Here is an 18618-nt window from a genome sequence, read left to right as displayed (position 1 = left end):
CTAGAACTTCTGATAGCAATCAAATGAGCCCCTTCCAAAGTTTATACAATTACCATTTCTATATATATATACCTTATTTGTCCCCATGGGCATAACTTACAACCCTTGCTCTGAGGGTTGTTATCCTGAAATACATAGTTTCCAGACCTTTCAACAATATTGAACAAAATGGCTATCTCAAAATTTTGATTGGATATGTTTGGGAAAGTGGTGGGCATGGAAGGGGGGTTAGTTACCCCCTGATCAATTCCGACTATTAAAAAGGGCACTAGCTTCTTCAATTTCCAATTGAATGAGTCCTTTTCAAAGCTTAAAAGACAGCTCCTTTGACACACAGTGCCCTGGTCTAAAACAAAAATTAAAACAAAAAATGATACATTGTGCCAAATTGCTCTTTAGCCTACTTAGGCAATGCTATTATGCTGCCTATGGTCCCAAGTTAAACAGGGTTGCATTCTATTCTTATTTACATGGATAATTTTGATGGACTTAGTCCTAAGGAAAACAGCAAAGTCAATGGGAGAACAGAGAATCAATTTGGGAAGTAAAACTCTCCAAGACCTAATTTATGCTGATGATTTAAGCATATAGATGAAAGTTTTAGCAAAATAAAGTAATTTTTATTACTGATATTCTGATTGATACAAGGAGGAGTGTAGAGTATTTTATTCTTGCAGCTCCCAATGTTTATTATAATGAAAAAAGAAATCACCAATGCAACAGCACAAACACATAAAAAAAAGACAGAAAGAGAAAAAGAAGACTGTTTTCCTACATTAGTAATTAATATAGATCTGTACTTGAATGAGGCCTTAGCCCTACTCATCCATACAATTACATAGGTCAAACAGCATAGCCATACACAATCAACCATAAAGAATAATCCATGGACAGGCAGTCGTGTTGTAAGTAAGTATAAGTTGTCATTTACCAAATATTAAAAACAGTAAAAAAAAAGGACAAACAATTCAGAGGCAACAACCAAACACAAGGGCTTGCAAGGAGAATACACACTTGCTTATAGGGTTTCAGCATTTTATACTTTCAACTCTGGTCCACAATCTCATTTATTTTATAGTGTGCAGCAGCAAAATCATTGATCAGTTGTTCAAGTGTCAAAAATATATATGCTAGGTAATGTGTTGGTATGAAAGTTGCTACCAATGATGATTATGTTATCTCTAAAGCTAAAATAACAATTTGGATTAGGTAACAAAAAGATTGATCAGGTTGGGAGCTTTAGTTACCTTGGTAGTATTATTAGTAAAGATGGTGGGAGCAGTGAAGATGTTAAAAGTAGAATAGCTAAGGCTCAGGGTGTTTTTTCACAGTTAAAAAAAGTTTGGATGAATAGAAAGATAAGTCCACAAACCAAGATTAGAATATTGGAAGCTATAGTGATGACAGTGGTCAAATATGGCTCTGAAGCATGGGCACTCCAAAAAGCAGATGAAAATTTACTAGATGTTTTCCAGGGAAATTGCCTATGGATTGTTCTGGGTACCCAGCTGACTGACCATTTTCAAACACTAGGTTGTACAAAAAGTGTGGTTCAATCCTGCTTTCTGGGGCTACAATGAAAGAAAGGTTGAGACAGCTAGGCCACATTCTATGGATGAAGGATGACAGATTACCAAAGATTGTCCTTTTTGGCCAACCATCTGGGGCTACACAGAAAGCAGGTTGCCCTTGTCTGGGTTGGGAGGACGTCATAAATAAAGATTTAAAGGAAATGGGAACTTCCTGGGAGGGTGTAAAGAGGGAGGCTTTAAATAGATTAGGTTGGAGTAGGAGCGTGCATAGCTGTGTTGGCCTCAGGCGGCTTGGTGCTGCAGTGAGTTATTAGTAGTAGTAGTAGTAGTATATTCAAAATATATTGAATGGATTATTTTTTAAGGGTCCAAACTTACTTAAAGTTGTTCAGTACCATCAGGTGCTGAACAGCTAAGAGTGCTTAAAATTGAATTTGCAAGGAAAGCAATTATAATATTCAGAAAGAGTGTAAAAAAGGCTATCTAGTGGTATGTTCACTTTATTTGTAGGTCAATAAAATGAACTATATTCATGAACTATGTTTTGTATGAACTATATTTACATGTTTTTGGCCCTGGATTCATTTGAAAGTTTTATTTTCCTAACCAAACCCCTTCCCAAGATAGCAAGAAGTAACTCATGCAGAATTTTACCTAAACTTGAAATCTAGCCTACTAAGGCTAATCTCTTAAGACATAGCCTAGCATAAAAAGGGTAGAGATATCAGCATAATAACATCTTCCAAGGAATAAATTTTGACCCTGGATTCATCACTGAAAGCTGCTTTCCAAGTTTATAAGATGACTCTTAACTAGAAATTTGCTAAGGGGAGAATGCTAGATTTGAAGCTTCTTGCTGTCTTGAAAAGTACTGGAGTTAGATCAATGTAAGTTTCATTAATAAATCCACAGTCTAAGATATTCCATGGGAAGCCATTTTGAAATCTTTTTCATCTGCTTTCTCTCCAAAGGGTCCTCATCTTTGGAAACCTTCTATAATCTTTGTGGTAGATAAATTATCTTTTGCTCAAATGAGACAATAGAGAGCATTTTAAGCACCATAGCTTCACTCAATCTCAACTTATAAAATTTCACAAATTTCTGAACATACTCTTATATTAGGAGAAAAACCCTTGATAATGCTTAAAATAATACCTTAATTCTATGAAATTAAATTTTTGAAAAGAGCAAATAAAAACACATTGAAAATTCAATCTATTGTAAAACATTGTTTTTACCACAATATAGATGGGTACAGATCTACTATGCATGCTATCTTTACTGCCCTATAAAGAAGGAAAGGGTGGATATGGTGGGTTGGCAATACCTTCCTAGTGTATATTTTAGAGCATTTAATTGATTCCTGAAATTTTATCCTAACTTAATCACTTCCTAAGATAGAAAGAATATCATGTCCGGCATATTCAAACATTTTGCCCTGCGATGAAAATGAGAAAAGTTACCTTAGCAATTTGGAAAATAGCATGAAAAGGGTTTTTGTAGTGAATCTGATATACACCTTGGCTTGCAAGTTCGCCTTGTAATTGCATTCGGATCTTCACTACTTCTAGAGGATTTGTGAATAAGCAGGCCCCACAAGCAGAAACACCCCCAGTCAAAAATTCCATTTATTGTAATTTGGAATGTATGTTATACGACCACAGATAAAATATTCTAGAAAAGTCAATGGGTTTGTGCGTCTATTTTCAGATGCTCCAAAAGAAATTCGGATACCTATGCCTTGGGGATATATAGCTGGTAAGTTAAAACCCTTTTTAACTTTTTCTTTATTGGGTGAATTTGTCCATATTCAAATAACTGCACTTGCTAAGAAAGGAATTTGCCGACAGATATGTCTTTTAGCGCAGATGCCAAATGACAGACGGAAAGTAAATGATACTTTGCCCTTATCATGTAAATTTTCAATATTTGCTTAAATGGTGATAGGATTGAAATTGATATTATCCACATTAATATTTTGAACTTCTATTATAATGATGAGTATTTCAATAGCCCTGATTGGACTAAGCAACACGTACTGAAAACATTTTCGTAACTGAGGATAGCCAGGTGCAAATACCAAATTGATCAATATAGTTGTATGTCTGTTTTACATAAGTTTTTGGGTTTTCCAAATATTCTGATTGCTACACTTATGAATGTGGTTTAGCCCCGCTTTCACTCTTCTGCAATTTCTTTTGGCGATTATTATTCGTTTGACTTTGACATAAATCATGGCATTTCGCAAGAAAGTATTTTAAATTCACATCCAACTATTGTTGTAGCACTTTTGAACTGTAGCCAAAAAGATTGAATTCTTAAGATTAGGATCTACTTTAATCCTATGGAACCTAACAAAAGCTTCAGACTGAAGAGCATAAGTTAGGCTATTATAAAGAAGTTACCCTTTTAATAAGCAAATTAGGAAAAAGATTGTTTTCGTGTTGCTTATTAATCCAAATCACATAGCTGACATTCCAACACACTTCTACTTTACCTATTCCCTCCTCCCAGCTTTCTTGGATATGAATATGCTTTTATGCTGCTTCTGATTCTTTAACTAAATTAGTGTATGTTATCTTACAGTCTTTATTAATACTCCAATGTTCATCTTTATTGTAAATACTTTTATATAATTTTTCTTTTGAGCTTGAACCTACAATTTATCATTGAATAAAAAGTTACTCAACTTAGCCATATTTTTGAACTATCATCAAAATTAACTATAAAATTTGATCAGAACTATGATAATCATCAAAAAGAACTTTAATTTTTATTGTTGCATAAAATTGCGAGTGTGTGAACCTGGGTTTGACCATGTTTCCAACATTCCTCATTTTATTTTAGACTCCAAAGCTCACACACTCTTTGTGATGGCTATCCATCAAATGGCATACCTTTGTACGGTATACCAGATAAGTACGTACAATTTATTAGTGCTAAGCTATGTATTATAATAATATTGCTATAGTCAAGGTAGATAGTGAGGTTGATAGTTCATTCAGTAAGGAAGTAGATGTTAAGCTGGGCGGAGTCCTGTCAATGTTTCTTGTGGATTATTTTGTACACTTTGCCCTCAAAAACAAAATAAAGGCTTTGGGAAAATATGGTACCAAATAGGAGGGTAAGACTCTCCTAGACTTAGATTAGGCACATGATTTGAGTGTCCTTGATAAAATGCTAGTTGATCAAATGACCTTTTTTTAAGTTTGAGGGCTCATTAGGTTTGAAAGATAATATTCGTCAAGCTAAGCTGCTCAAATTACAAGTAATATAGGACAAAGAAGTGATTGTTAATTACCAACAAAATAGATCAAGAAGATAGTTTCACTCACCTGGTCACTTTATTTTTAAACAAAGATTGCAGATGCAGTTAAGGTCTGGAAAAAAAACAGTGAAGATGTAAATAAAAGAGGCACTGGGTGTTTTTTTTTCCTGTACGAAAAAGTTTGAAAGCATTGTAAGATAGGTTTATAGACTAAGACTAGAAAATTGGAAGCCACCGAACTGACAAGAATGGCGCTGAATAGTAGGTGTATCAAAAGACTGAGGAAGACATGTTAGGTCTTTTCCAGGGGAAATGTTGACGGATAGTCTTAAGCACTTGTTTGACTGATTGCATATCCACCATAAGCCTTTTGGAAAATTTGGATTGATCTGTTTTATTTGATTTTAAATGGACTACTAGAATTTATGATATAGTATTGAACTTTACTTCACCACTTATATTAGCATAGGTACAGATATACTTAATATTCTGTTTTCTGGATTTTAAATATATTTTGGCGGGATTTTAAATGCATTTTACAATAAGAACAGAAGTTTAATGAATCAAAAGCGTCATGTGTGCTACCCCTTTTTCTTATGACGCGCGCTTTGATAAAGTAAACCAGCGAACCTTTGTCACCAATGAATCAATTATTATGGCATTTTCTTAAGGGAACTTATTGTCATCCATGTACCACCTCTAAGGGCCTCCAGCGCCCCCACCCCCACTTTTCGCCCCATTTTTGTAACTCAGTAGTTTTTCAGCTTTTTTTCATGTCTTAAAGTGGCATCGTAAGATGTTCATTTCGGAGTTGGACCAGATATGCTGGCAATGAGGTTGAAATAAACAATTTGAAATGATTGATACTTAAATTTGAGAGGTTATTAGCAAATGGTTCTGTCAAGTGAATATTTTTGGAAGGGGGACATATGTCAATTGGTTGTTAAATTGGTAAAAGTCTTAGACAACAAACTAGCTGAGTTGGTACAACAAACTCAGCTAGTTGTTATATTCCGAGTGTTTTAGTTGCTCATTGAGTAAACAAATTAATGTAAGCACTCTTCAGTACAACAAACAGGCTGAGCATCAAAAATTTAATAAAAGCACTTTGAGTACAACAATCTCAGCTAGTTGATAAATTCCATGTGTTTTAGTTACCGACTCGGTAAAAAAATTTAACAAAAGCCCTCTTGATTACAACAAACTCAGGTAGTTGGTCAATTCCGAGTGCTATAGTTACCGACTGGATATCAAAAAATTTAATAAAAGCACTTATGAGTACAACAAACTCAGCTATTTGATGAATTCTTACTGTTTTGGTTTCTGTCTGAGTACCAAAAAACTTAAAGAAAGCACCTTTGAGTGCAACAAACTCAACTAGTTGGTTACTTCCCATTAATTTAGTTGCTGACTGGATATTAAAATTTTATTGAAAGCACTTTTGAGCACAACAAACACAGCTTGTTGGTAAGTTCTGAGTGTTTTAGTTGCTGACTGACTAACAAAATTTAATGAAAGCACTTTTGAGTACAACAAATTCAGCTAGTTGATAAATTCCGCTTGTCTTAGTTACCGACTGGGTCTAAAAATTTAATAAAAGCACTTTTGAATAAAACAAAACCAGCTAGTTGATCAATTCCAAGTGATTTAGCTGCTGACTGAGTATAAAAAAATACGTTTGAGTACAACGAAATCAGCTAATTTTTTTGATTATGTAATTGACTCTATTTTAAAAATTATTTTTGTTAATTATGGATGGTTTTAAATCCATCGATTTTTTTATAATGAGCCATTAAACAGATCTCTATGATATTTCAGTGCCCCAATAGCTGCAGAGGAAAAAAACAAAAAAAGATAGTTAATGCAGAATATCTTGGCGTCACCCACTTTTCTTTGGCGATTCTTGTAAGGTACACTATGTTGGGATCTAACACCATTTTTTAGGAGCTTTGGGCTATTTTATTTTTTACTATGGGACGTGATGTGATCGTTCCTTGCTTGGTTTCTAGCTACCCCTGTAACCGTGGTTAGTTTTTAGTCACTATGTGAAGTGGTTTTTTCCTTACTAGGTTTCAACTATCTCCAATTAAACTTGCGTACTCCCCATTTGTAATGAACTATGTCGATCCTTTATGTAAATTAATTAAAAAAAAATTCCACAAAATAAGTTTTTCAAAAAACCAAAAAACTCCATTAAACCAAAAATGAACAGAAAAGAATCAAATAATCTACCAAGCATACAAATACCACAAATCAGCATCAATAAATAAATCAAAACCAAAACGGACAGGAATTACAATAAATAACCGAGCCGAACTCAAAACGAGCAGAAATTAACATGAGTAGGGTTTAAAACCCCCTATACTTTGTAAAAGCCAGAATATAATTTGCACTTTACTGAAAACTTTTACTTTTACTGAACGCTGAATAAAATGGCTGTCTCAGAATATTGATCCGTTGACTTTGGGAAAATAATTAGCGTGGGAGATGGCCTAGGTGCCCTCCAATTTTTTTGGTCGCTTAAAAAGGGCACTTGAACTTTTCATTTCTGTTAGAATGAACCCTCTCGTAACATTCTAGGACCACTGGGTCGACACGATCACCCCTGGGAAAAAAAAAACAAACAAACAAACAAATAAACACGCATCCGTGATCTGCCTTCTGGCAAAAAATAAAAAATTCTACATTTTTGTAGATAGGAGCTTGAAACTTTTACAACAGGGTTCTCTGATACACTGAATCTGATGGTGTGATTCTCGTGATTTCCCCCTATTTTCTAAAATAAGGCAAATTTTCTCAGGCTCGAAACTTTTGATGGGTAAGACTAAACTTGATAAAACTTATATATTTGAAATCAGCATTAAAATGCGATTCTTTTGATGTAGCTATTGGTATCAAAATTCCATTTTTTTAGAGTTTTGATCAATATTGAGCCGGGTCGCTCCTTACTGCAGTTCGTCACCACGAACTGTTTGATAGTCTTTTTCAGGGAAAAATAAAATAGGGAAAAACCACCCATTCCATTAAAACCTTATATGCCTCCAGAGCATAACTTCAGGTCCATGCCCCAGGGCTCTTGGGGGGTTTTTCCAACTCTGCAGGTATTGTTATGACTATTTAAACAAAATTGCCATCACACAATTTCAATCAGATGCTTTGGTGAAAAGAGGGGTAGTTGGGTCAGGGGGGCTACTTCACCTCTATCACTATTGGCTCTTAAAAGAGAACTAGAACTTCCAATTTCAAAAAATTGAGCCACCTGTAAAGTTTATACTACGGCTCCTTCGATAAGAGCCTTAAATGCACTAGGTGCATAACATACAACCCTCGTCCTCAGGCTCTGGTGGTTTGTATCAAAAGCCTTGTTATAAGATATTTGGACTTTTTTTTTGAATAAAAGGACCGTCTAAAAATATCTATTGAATACACCTCGGGAAAAAACAACGTGTTTGTGTTTGTGAGGGGGGGGTAGCTTTGCTCTGATTACTTTGATTCTTAAAAAAGGCACTAGAACTTCTGATTACCAAGCCAATGATTCCCGTCCAAAGTGTATGCGGCCCCCCTTTTTTATAAGAACCTTATATTTCCCCAGGGCATAACTTACGAACCTCTCCCTGAGGGATGTAGGGAAGGGGGGGTATCCTCCTCACAGTAATAATTTCTGAAACCTTAAACAGTTATGATTATAATTGTTATCTCTAAATTTTCTTTGGAGGTGTTACGGGAAATAATGAGCATGGAGAGGGGGGGGCTGGTCGCTCTCAAATCACTTTGACTCTTAAGAAGGTCACTCTAACTTCCAATTTAAAATCAAATATGCCCCATCTGAAGTTTATGCGACTGCCAATTCCATTAAAACCTTATATGCCCACATGGTATAACTTACAACCCTAACTTACAACCTTGGGCGCAGGGGGGCTGTTTTACACCTAGAGACATTATTATATGTTCTTTGAACTACCTTTAATTTAATTGCTATATCATAATTTCAAACAGATTTGTTTGGTGAAAATAGGGGTTGTAAGGGAGGGGGGTAAAATGCCTTCCGTCACATTTGACGCTTAAAAAAGAACTAGAATTTTAAATTGTATAGCCAATACAACAACCCTTTCTATCAAAACCTTATCGTTTCTATCAAAGCATCGTTTTTTACTTAAGCTACTATATGACGTGACTTGATCTTTACTAGGTTTCAGCTATATCCGACGAAACTTACATAGTCCCAATTTATAAAGAACTATATCGATCTTTTATGTAACTATTATGGGACGTGTTCCGTGTCTTGCTAGGTTGCAGCTACCGTTACAACCAGAATTTTACTGATAAGGGCTTAAACAGTTCCTCGATTGTATTTTAATTTGATATTCCAGTTACGGGTGGTAGAGTTCGCTCTTTACTATAATTACTAGGTTGCTAGCTACCGCTGCAACCTGGATTATAAGCAGGAAAAAGCCTATGGCGTGATCTTAGTTGGAATAGTAATAGACGATTTTCAGTATGACACTATAATCCAGACATGTTTTTACTATCTGAACTTTTAGTTACTATGTGCCGTGGTTTGTTCTTACTAGGTTTCAGCTATATCCGATGAAATTTACATAGTCCCCATTTACAATGAACTATTCCAATCTTTAATTTATTTCTTATATTAGCTTGTCGAAAGATAAGCGTCTATAAATATTGCATTTACTTACTACGTTATATATGGTTACAGCCTACGATTATGAACGTTATATATGGTTACAGCCTACGATTATGATGTCGTTCATCAAGCTTGTACATGCAAATGCAGTTTTTTTTTTAGTAAAAAAGTATTTTAAGGCAGTTTTTTTTCAAATGATCCATTAAACAGCTCTCTATCATGTTCCAATGCCCAGCCATCGTGAGGGAAGAATAAAAAAGAGGTACCGTCGATGTTGAATATCGTAGTTCATGCAACTTGTCTTGTTTTTCAAGCCTATGGATTTTCCTCTTATTCAAGCCAGGGACCTGTAAGTTTCATACTTAGGGATTTCGAAGAAGGTGATTCTAATCCCATAATTTGTGTTTCGATCTGGTTTTCTTTTTAGGAGTTATGGGCTATTGTATTTTTTAGCATGGGACGTGATCGTCTCTTACTAGATTGCTAGCTACCGCTGCGACCCGGATTGCTAGCTGACACTGTAACCCGGATGAAGGATGTCGCAAAGAAAGATTTATAAAAATCAGATCTTCTTGAGAGGGTGTAAAGTAGGAGGCTTTTATTGAGATGGAGGAGGAACGTCCCTAGAAATGTTGACCTCAGGCGACTTGGTGCTGCAGTGAATTGTTAGTAGTAGTAGTAGTATACAATTTTTTTAGAAAATGGCTGAGATGAAGAAGAATAACGTATTCAATCGATTGAATCACACATATTAATACATAGTGTGCATACCTTTATCTATAAATTGGGACAGCCTGCTCTCAAACTCAAGCTAAAATTACTTTTAGTCAGGGTGGGTTCTAAAATATTGCTGAAGAACTATGAATACCATTTTTGGCTAAAGTATCCTATAGGTTTGTAGGCCTTAGTCGGGTCACGCCCGTCAGGATTGCCACATACCATGAACTACGATTGAAAAGAATATATGTCTCCCCTGACGATATCCAATATCCTGAGATATGGACATGGCCATGCTGCCTTCTCAATCTGTATCAGTAGATGCAAGTATTGTGACAGTCACTGGGATTCAGCCACAACAGAATCAAGATAGTTTGTGGGGTTCAAATGCCGAAGTTTTAGTATTCAATGCCAAACATGCTTAGCCAGCTGTTGAATTTATTGCTGCTCTACAGACATTTAATAGAGTCTATATTTCGAATAAAAACTGATCCACTCTAGTCTCGTAATATGGGGTGTCAGAAATTTTAGTAGGTGTCATATGGGGTGTCAGAAATTTAGTAGCTATTCTACTTTTAACATTTTCACTGCTCTCACCGTCCTTACTAATAATACTACCAAGGTAAGTGAAGCTGCCAACCTAATCAATCTTTTCGTTACCCAACGTCACCTTTTCATCTTCACTTATTCCTAGCCTTAGTGACTTAGTCTTCTTCACATTAATTTTCAAGCGTATTCTAGCACCCTGAACTCGCAAAACCTCTAAAATTTCATCCATTTTGCTCAAACTTTCATCTAATATGCTTAAATCATCAGGATAATCTAAGTCCAGGAGCGTTTCTCCTCCCTATTTGATTCCGTGGTCTCCAATTGCCTTTCCTGTGCTCCTTAAGACGAAGTCCATCAAAATAATCCATGTAAAGGGGGATAAAACACAACCCTGCTTAACTCCTGATTTAATACAAAACCAGTTGCTAACCTCATTTCCTACCTTAACCGCAGCAGTATTTTTCTCGTACATAGCACAAATCACTTTAATGTATTTTTCTCGTATACCATATAAGGATAAGACCTTTGCTAACGCTCTTCTGTCAACAGAATCGAAAGCTTAATCGATAAAACTAAGGACCAAAGGTGTTTGACAACGAAGGGACTTCTCAATTATTAACCTAAGAGTGAAAACTTGGTCGACACACCTTCTACCTTTTCTAAAACCGCACTGTTCTTCCCTTAAAGCTTTGTCTACAGCATCTCTCAGTCTAAAAAGTATCATATTACTCAGTAATTTGCTACCTACAGAGACCAGACTAATGCCTCGATAATTACGACACTCACTCCTGTCGCCTTTCTTATACAGTGGTTTAATTAAGGTTTTCCTAAAATCATTAGGTATTTCCCCTTTTTCAAAAATCATGGTCATAATCTTCAGTAGCTTGTTCCTAACCTCAGAGCCACAATATTTAAGAAACTGATTTATCACACTATCAGCACCTGGAGCCTTATTATTTTTTAATCCTATTAGTACCGTCGCTAATTCTTCCTCACTAAACAAATCTTCCTTCACATCCAAGGTATCACAAACTTTTTCATTTTCATCTATATCTTTTCCTGCAACTGTATCTCGGTTTAGCACATTCTCAAAATGTTCCACCCATTTTTCTTTAACTTTTTCTTTATCACTAATTGTGGCCCTATTTCTATCTTTAACTGGGACTAGTCAGGATTGACTACTCCCTTTCAATTTATTAACATGCCAGTATAATATTTTACTATTATGCTGTCTAGCCGCATCTTCCAGATCCTTAGCAATTTTATCCATGGCCTCCACTTCACATCTCCTTAGTTCATATTTTAATGCTTTCTCCACTTTCTTTACATTCCTTTTGTTTTCATACGACCTATCACTCATATATATGTATATATATATATATATATATATATATATATATATATATATATATATATATATATATATATATATATATATATATATATATATATTTACTCTTCTCTCTGTGAGTAAGTGATTATTTTAATGTTTTTCTTCTCTGAGTAAGTGACTTGTTTGTCTTCCCCCTTCTTTACAGGCCAAAGAACCTTTGGGGGAATAGTAAAATGTAATATTGTATGTGTATTTCATGACGAATGAATCTTATCTTACCTGAAAAATAATTGATTGGCAAAGGAAAACAATTTTGCTTTGGCAAAAAGGTATCTTCTTTAATCAGAGTATGTATCCAAATAGACCTTTTTTTGTATAAGTTTTGCAAGGGTTATTTTTCCATGGAGACAGCCTTTGTAGTAGAAGTTTTTCTTGTGGTCAGTTGTCCATGTATTATATTTCAGTGGGAATGACTTTTCCTGGTCCTACTTTTCCAGGAACAAGTTTTTCGGTGGGTAGTTTTTAAGAAGGTCTTTTTTCCGTTGTATTTTTTCTATGCAAACAAAGAGAGCTTTTAGCCACCGTAGTTAAATAGGCACTGAGTGGGAGAACGCTTAGACAAAATGGGGGTACAGGACTTTCGAGAGAGTTTGAAAGATATTTGAAAATACAAACAATTGGTAAATGATATGGGAAAATACAAGAAATTACAGGAATCTTGGAATTTGGGAGGGTGTATGGGTCTGAATCCAGCCTCCTACCTGCGTATGTGCTTGACTTAACATCCATTTTAAGAGAAATGGTTGAAGTGTTAGGCGACAAAGCTTTATTTATGGGGTATTGGTAAGCTGGTGCACCGTATTAACTGTCTTAATTTGAATGGGGGCTACTCTGAATTGCATTTTGAGAGTCAACTGTTTATATGGTAAAATCTCAATCTATAGTAAAACGTTTTTATTTTCTGTTTTTAAAAATTTTGTCTGTTTTTTTTTATAGCTTCTAGTTTTGCGTCGTATGGTTTTTAGATTATTAACAATACACTAGCAATGATCATTTAAAAACAGCGTGTCAGTTATATTTATTTACTGGTATCTTTTGTTATAGCTAAAGAATGGGGCAATCCGTTGGGAAATCCCATTCTGTGCTACCATGGATGGCAGGACAATGCTGGAACTTTCGATCGACTTATTCCACTTCTCAACAAGAAATTCCGATACATCGCTCTTGACGTTGCAGGACATGGATTTTCTACACCTTATCCACCAGGAATGTTGTACAACGTTTGGGATTTAGTAGTTCAATACCACCGAATAGCTCAATATTTTAATTTAGACAAATTCTCGATGATAGGACACAGTATGGGAGGTGGTTTTGGTCTTGTTTACGCTTCTGTATTTCCAGCGAAAGTTGAAAAGCTAGTGAGTTTAGATATGGTAAAGCCAGTAACAGTGCCGCTTGCGTGGCACACGCAAGATATCGGAGAAGCAATTGAAGAAAATTTATTAGCCGAGCATAAAATGCTCAATTCTAAACCTCAAGCTGTACCTATGGAAACTTTGGTTAAAAGATACGTTGAAGGAACCCTTGGTAATTTATCATCTGAGGGTGCTAGAGTTTTATTGAAAAGAGGCGCAGCTAAGGCGCCCAATGGAAAAGGATATTATTTTACTAGAGACTTGCGGCAAAATACCGCAAGTATCCAAAGGTTTTCTATAGCAGAACAACAGAAACTACTGAAGAATATCAGATGTGAGTTATTGCTAATTAAGTCAAAAAATGCGCCAAGTTATGAACCAGACGAAGTTTACCGTGAATTTAGAGACCTTTACCCTAAATATTGCAAAAGTTTTAATTATTTAGAAGTAGATGGGGGACACTGGGTTCATCTTGAGCACCCAGAGAGAGTTGCACCGTATATAAACGAGTTTTTGAATAGTTTACTAGATTTCTGAAATAGTACTTATTTTCATACAAGCCTTTCTTTCTTTCTTTTTGTGAGTAGACGGTATAGTCTGAAGAAACTTGATAGTAGGCAGGCTGTAGTAAAGAATCATCACTGACAATCTGAGAAGCACTAATAATTTCGCACTAAGGGCTCAGTTTGCCGGAGTTTGTTAAAACCAGTGCTGTTCCTGTTATTTTTCCAAATAAGATTACATGGTATTTAGTATGGTGGGTGTAGCAGTAGCTTGGAGAATAGAGATTTGTGGATTTTGTTGACTTAGAGGCTCAATCTTGGCATAAATGAAAACCAGGGGTGAACCTCTTACCGCAAATGTATATCAGAGACATCTTTGTAAAATTTTACTTCACTTTCACTTCAGAAGTAGAAATCGAGGCGTATTTTTCTTTAATAGACTCTATGAGAGATAGCATTGCAGAATTGAAACTATTGGTTTGTTGTTTTAAGGGGATGGGGGCTTCTATGAATTTAAAAGAGATTATAATCTATATGAAACCTGACTCTTATCACAAACAGTGATTATCAGTGATGACTGGTGGTATGTGTCAATTTTAGAAATGTAATTTTACGCCTCTGTCTTGTGTATTACAGTAGGTGCCTAATTGCACCTTTTTTTTTTTGCTTAAATTAGTAAAATGTTTGGTTTAAGTAGAAACGAATAAGAAAATAATTCTACAGTCCATGATTTTATGGGGTTTTAAGTTTCAATTTTAGTCTTTACATTTTTTTTTAATAAACGATAACCCATTTAGGAAGTTCTTTTTTAACTTTACGCTTTTGACCTTGTTCCAGCTTTCCTAAAAATGAATGTGCCTCAGCTATTATAGATAAGAATTTCATAGAGATTACGCGTAAGAATTCCGTGGGATTAGCGGCATATTATAAGAGATCCTTTGTGAGAAGTGGCATAATACACAGAATTAAACTTTTCGCCTCTTTGCTGGCATTTTAAACGTTTTTCTTTCGTGTGATATAGCCTATATTCTACTCCGTTAAACTGTTTGTTGCAATCCAAACGTCCTAAAATGAAATATGCTCTAATGTCTACGCGGCATATTATGGATAAAGTTAAACCGTTGCGAATGACTATTAAAATTCTTTTAATGAGAAAAGGAAAATTATCAATTTCCATCAAAATGATTAAAACAAGATCTTTTAATATCTATCAACGTAAATGTTTGAGTTTCGCATTCTTCTTTTTAGAAAAAAGTGGAGATGAGGATTGCCCTTACCTATCGAATGCGTTTTGAATTTTATTCTGCCATCCAGGCTGAAATATTATTTCTTTAATCATTCTATTATAATATTTAGAAAAAAATTACCCAGGGACCAATAGAATTTGCATTTATTTAAGCAATTTCTATTAATAACAGTTTTCTCAAGAAGAATTGCCTAACTCTCTATTCTGCGATTGGCATATGATCCTCAAACGGGGTATCATTAGTGTCAGTCTATTCAAATACGTGGGAATTAACATTAATTTTCATTCGAATCCTTTGTCGTCCCTGTAACACCTTACTGTAGTTTGTTGGAGCTAGGGGGAAAAAGCAAAAAAATCAGTGCTGGGCATCCATCAATGTGCTGTCCCTTGTTTGTCAAGAGGGGGACTGCAAGTCTCTGTGAAGGGTCTTAAACTAGGGTAATTTCAATGTTCTACATTTTATTTTGATTTGACGTCATGTTTGGGCATGGATGTCACCGGAGTTTATGTCAGGATTTTTTGGGGGGCTATAAACTATGGGAATTGTCAGGTATTCACACAAGTAATGCCTTAAGACCCTAAACACCGATGCTAAGACACAATATTGATAAATATCGATGATAAAGCAGGTTTTGGCCTCAACGAACCTGACTAATGGTGACGGATTTTTGTCGCCACCTGTTTATATACTGGATATACAATTTTACATTTTAAGTATGATTTGGAAATAAAATCTATCTTTTGCATAATTTTCCTGTGGAATTATCTTAATCAACTGCCGAGTTTTTTACACAAATGTCTTTAGGAAGAAGCAATATTCGACCAAAGCTAATTAATCCACGTAAATAATTTTTGCTATTTTGTCATTTTACAATTTGTCATTTTAAGTATGATTTGAAAATAAAGTTTATTATTTGTATAATTTTCTGTGGAATTATCTTAATCAACTGCCGAGTTTTTTGCACAAATGTCTTTAGGAAGAAGCAATATTCTTCCTAAATAATCCCGAAATAAATAAAGCACGTAGATAATTTTTGCTAATTTGTCATATTAAGTATGATCAAACAGTTCGTGGTAACGACCCGGCTTAATAGTAAGGTAGTAATAGTAATAGGTAGCGACCCGGCTTAATAGTAACCGAAACTCTAAAAAATGAAATTTTGATACCAATAGTTACATCAAAAGAATCGCATTTTAATGCTGATTTTAAATATATAAGTTTCATCAAGATTAGTCTTACCCATCAAAAGTTAACGGCCTGAGAAAATTTGCCCCATTTTAGAGAATAGGGGGAAACACCCCCTAAAAGTTATACGATCTTAACGAAAATCACACCATCAGATTCAGCGTATCAGAGAACCCTGTTGTAGGAGTTTCAAGCCCCTATCTACAAAAATGTGGAATTTCGCATTTTTTGCCAGAAGACAAACCACGGATGCATGTTTTTTTTTTGTTTTTTTTTTAGGGGGTGATCGTATCGACTCAGTGGCCCTAGAATGTCGCGAAAGGGCTCATTCTAACGGAAACTAAAAGTTCTAGTGCCTTTTTAAGTAACCAAAAAAATTGGAGGGCACCTAGGCTCCCTCCCACGCTCATTTTTTCCCCAAAGTCACCGGATCAAAATTCTGAGATAGCCATTTTATTCACTATAGTCGAAAAACCTAATAACTATGTCTTTAGGGACGACTTACTCCTCCGCAGTCCCCGTGGGAGGGGCTGAAAGTTACAAACTTTGACCAGTGTTTACATATAGTAATGGTTACTGGGAAGTGTACAGACGTTTTCAGGGGGATTTTTTGGTTGGGGGGGATTTGAGGGGAGGGGTTACGTGGGAGGATCTTTCCATGGAGGAACTTCTCATGGGGAAGAGACTTTCAATGGAGGGGGCGCAGGATTTTCTAGCATCATTTAAAAAAAACAATGAAAAAATAAATATGAAAAGTTTTTTTCTACTGAAAGTGAGGAGCAGCATTAAAACTGAAAACGAACAGACATTATAACGCATATGAGGGGTTTACCTCTTCGTAATACCTCGCTCTTTACGCTAAAGCGTTTTTAGTAATTACAACTACTTATTTTACGGCCTTTGAGATTCAGGGGTCATTCTTAAGGAATTGGGACAAAATTTAAGCTTTAGTGTAAAGAGCGAGGTATCGACGAGAGGCGAGCCCCCTCATATACGCAATAAAAACATACGAATACGCTAGTTCGCTACGTAAGTTAATTCGTAAGTTACGTATATTTTTTACTTATGAAAACGTTCGTAAAAAATTTAAAGTTAATGCCTTTTTAAGTAATCAAAAAATTGGAGGGCAACTATGCCTCCTCCCTTGCTCCTTTTTTCTCAAAATCTTCCAATTAAAACTATGAAAAAGCCATTTAGCCAAAAAAAAAATTAATATGCAAATTTCGTTTTAATTATTTATGTGCGGAGAGCCAAGATCAAAACATGCATTAATTCAAAAACGTCCAGAAATTAAACAAAAAAAACAAGTTTTTTTAAATGAAAGTAAGAAGCGACATTAAAACTTAAAATGAACAGAAATTACTCCATATATGAAAGGGGCTTTTCCTCCTCAACGCCCCACTCTTTACGCTAAAGTTTTTACTGTAATCAACTGCCGAATTTTTTACACAAATGTTTTTAGGAAGAAGCAATATTCGACCAAAGCTAATTAAGGCACGTAAATAATTCTTGTATATTGTGTCATTTTACAATTTGTCATTTTAAGTACGATCTGAAAATAAATTTTAGCTTTTATATAATTTTCCTGTGGAATTATCTTTGTCAATTGCCAAGTTTTTTACGCAAATGTTCTTAGGAAGAAGCAATATTCTTCCTAAATAATCTCTAAATAAATAAGGCACGTAAATAGATTTTGATAATTTGTCATTTTTCAATTTGTCATTTTAAGTATGATTTGAAAATGTTTTTGTCATTTTAAGTATGATTTTAAATGTTTTTTAGGAAGTAGCAATATTCGACCAAAGCTAATTAAGACACGTAAATTATTTTTGCCGTTTGGTCATTTTACAATTTGTCATTTAAGTATGATTTGAAAGTAAAGTTTATCTTTTGTATAATTTTCCTTTGGGATTATCTTTATCAACTGCCGAATTTTTTACACAAATGTTTTTAGGAAGAAGCAATATTCGACCAAAGCTATTAAGGCACGTAAATTATTTTTGCCGTTTTGTCATTTAAGTATGATTTGAAAATAAAGTTTAACTTTTGTATAATTTTCCTGTGGAATTATCTTAATCAACTGCCGGGTTTTTTACAAAAAAGTTTTTAGGAAGAAGCAATATTCGACCAGGGCTAATTAAGGCACGTTAATAATTTTTGGTATTTTATCATTTTACAATAGGTCATTTTAAGTATGATTTGAAAATAAAATTTATCTTTTGTATGA

The 18618-nt window shown here is 34.9% G+C and overlaps 2 protein-coding genes across 3 annotated transcripts in view; one reads left to right on the top strand and one right to left on the bottom strand.

The window, feature by feature from the left end:
- Positions 1-3202, bottom strand: part of LOC136043077 (solute carrier family 25 member 35-like) — a 20425-nt gene extending 17223 nt beyond the window's left edge. Inside the window, exon 1 of the mRNA XM_065728000.1 lies at positions 2996-3202. Within this exon, the coding sequence (XP_065584072.1) occupies positions 2996-3160 (165 nt within the window). The 5' untranslated portion in view covers positions 3161-3202. The remainder of the gene's footprint in view (positions 1-2995) is intronic.
- LOC136043075 (probable serine hydrolase) lies at positions 3102-18618 on the top strand. 2 transcript variants are annotated; one of them, XM_065727998.1, is made up of 2 exons: positions 3102-3290; positions 13146-18618. In XM_065727998.1, exons 1-2 carry the CDS (start codon positions 3176-3178, stop codon positions 13991-13993), a joined length of 963 nt encoding a protein of 320 aa, XP_065584070.1. In that variant the 5' UTR covers positions 3102-3175; the 3' UTR covers positions 13994-18618. The 2 variants fall into 2 exon arrangements, with proteins under 2 accessions (XP_065584070.1, XP_065584071.1); XM_065727999.1 differs by lacking the exon at positions 3102-3290 and adding an exon at positions 4388-4451.

The sequence above is a fragment of the Artemia franciscana genome, unplaced genomic scaffold (assembly GCF_032884065.1).
Source record: "Artemia franciscana unplaced genomic scaffold, ASM3288406v1 Scaffold_289, whole genome shotgun sequence".
NCBI lineage: Eukaryota > Metazoa > Arthropoda > Branchiopoda > Anostraca > Artemiidae > Artemia > Artemia franciscana.
This window is presented reverse-complemented; position numbering and strand designations above follow the sequence as displayed.

Bases quoted from the DNA above. Each gene is read 5' to 3' on its own strand.
- LOC136043075 (XM_065727998.1), top strand. From the start codon at position 3,176: ATGTATGTTATACGACCACAGATAAAATATTCTAGAAAAGTCAATGGG. The intron at 3,291-13,145 runs GTAAGTTAAAAC...CTTTTGTTATAG, and splicing joins GCCTTGGGGATATATAGCTG to CTAAAGAATGGGGCAATCCG.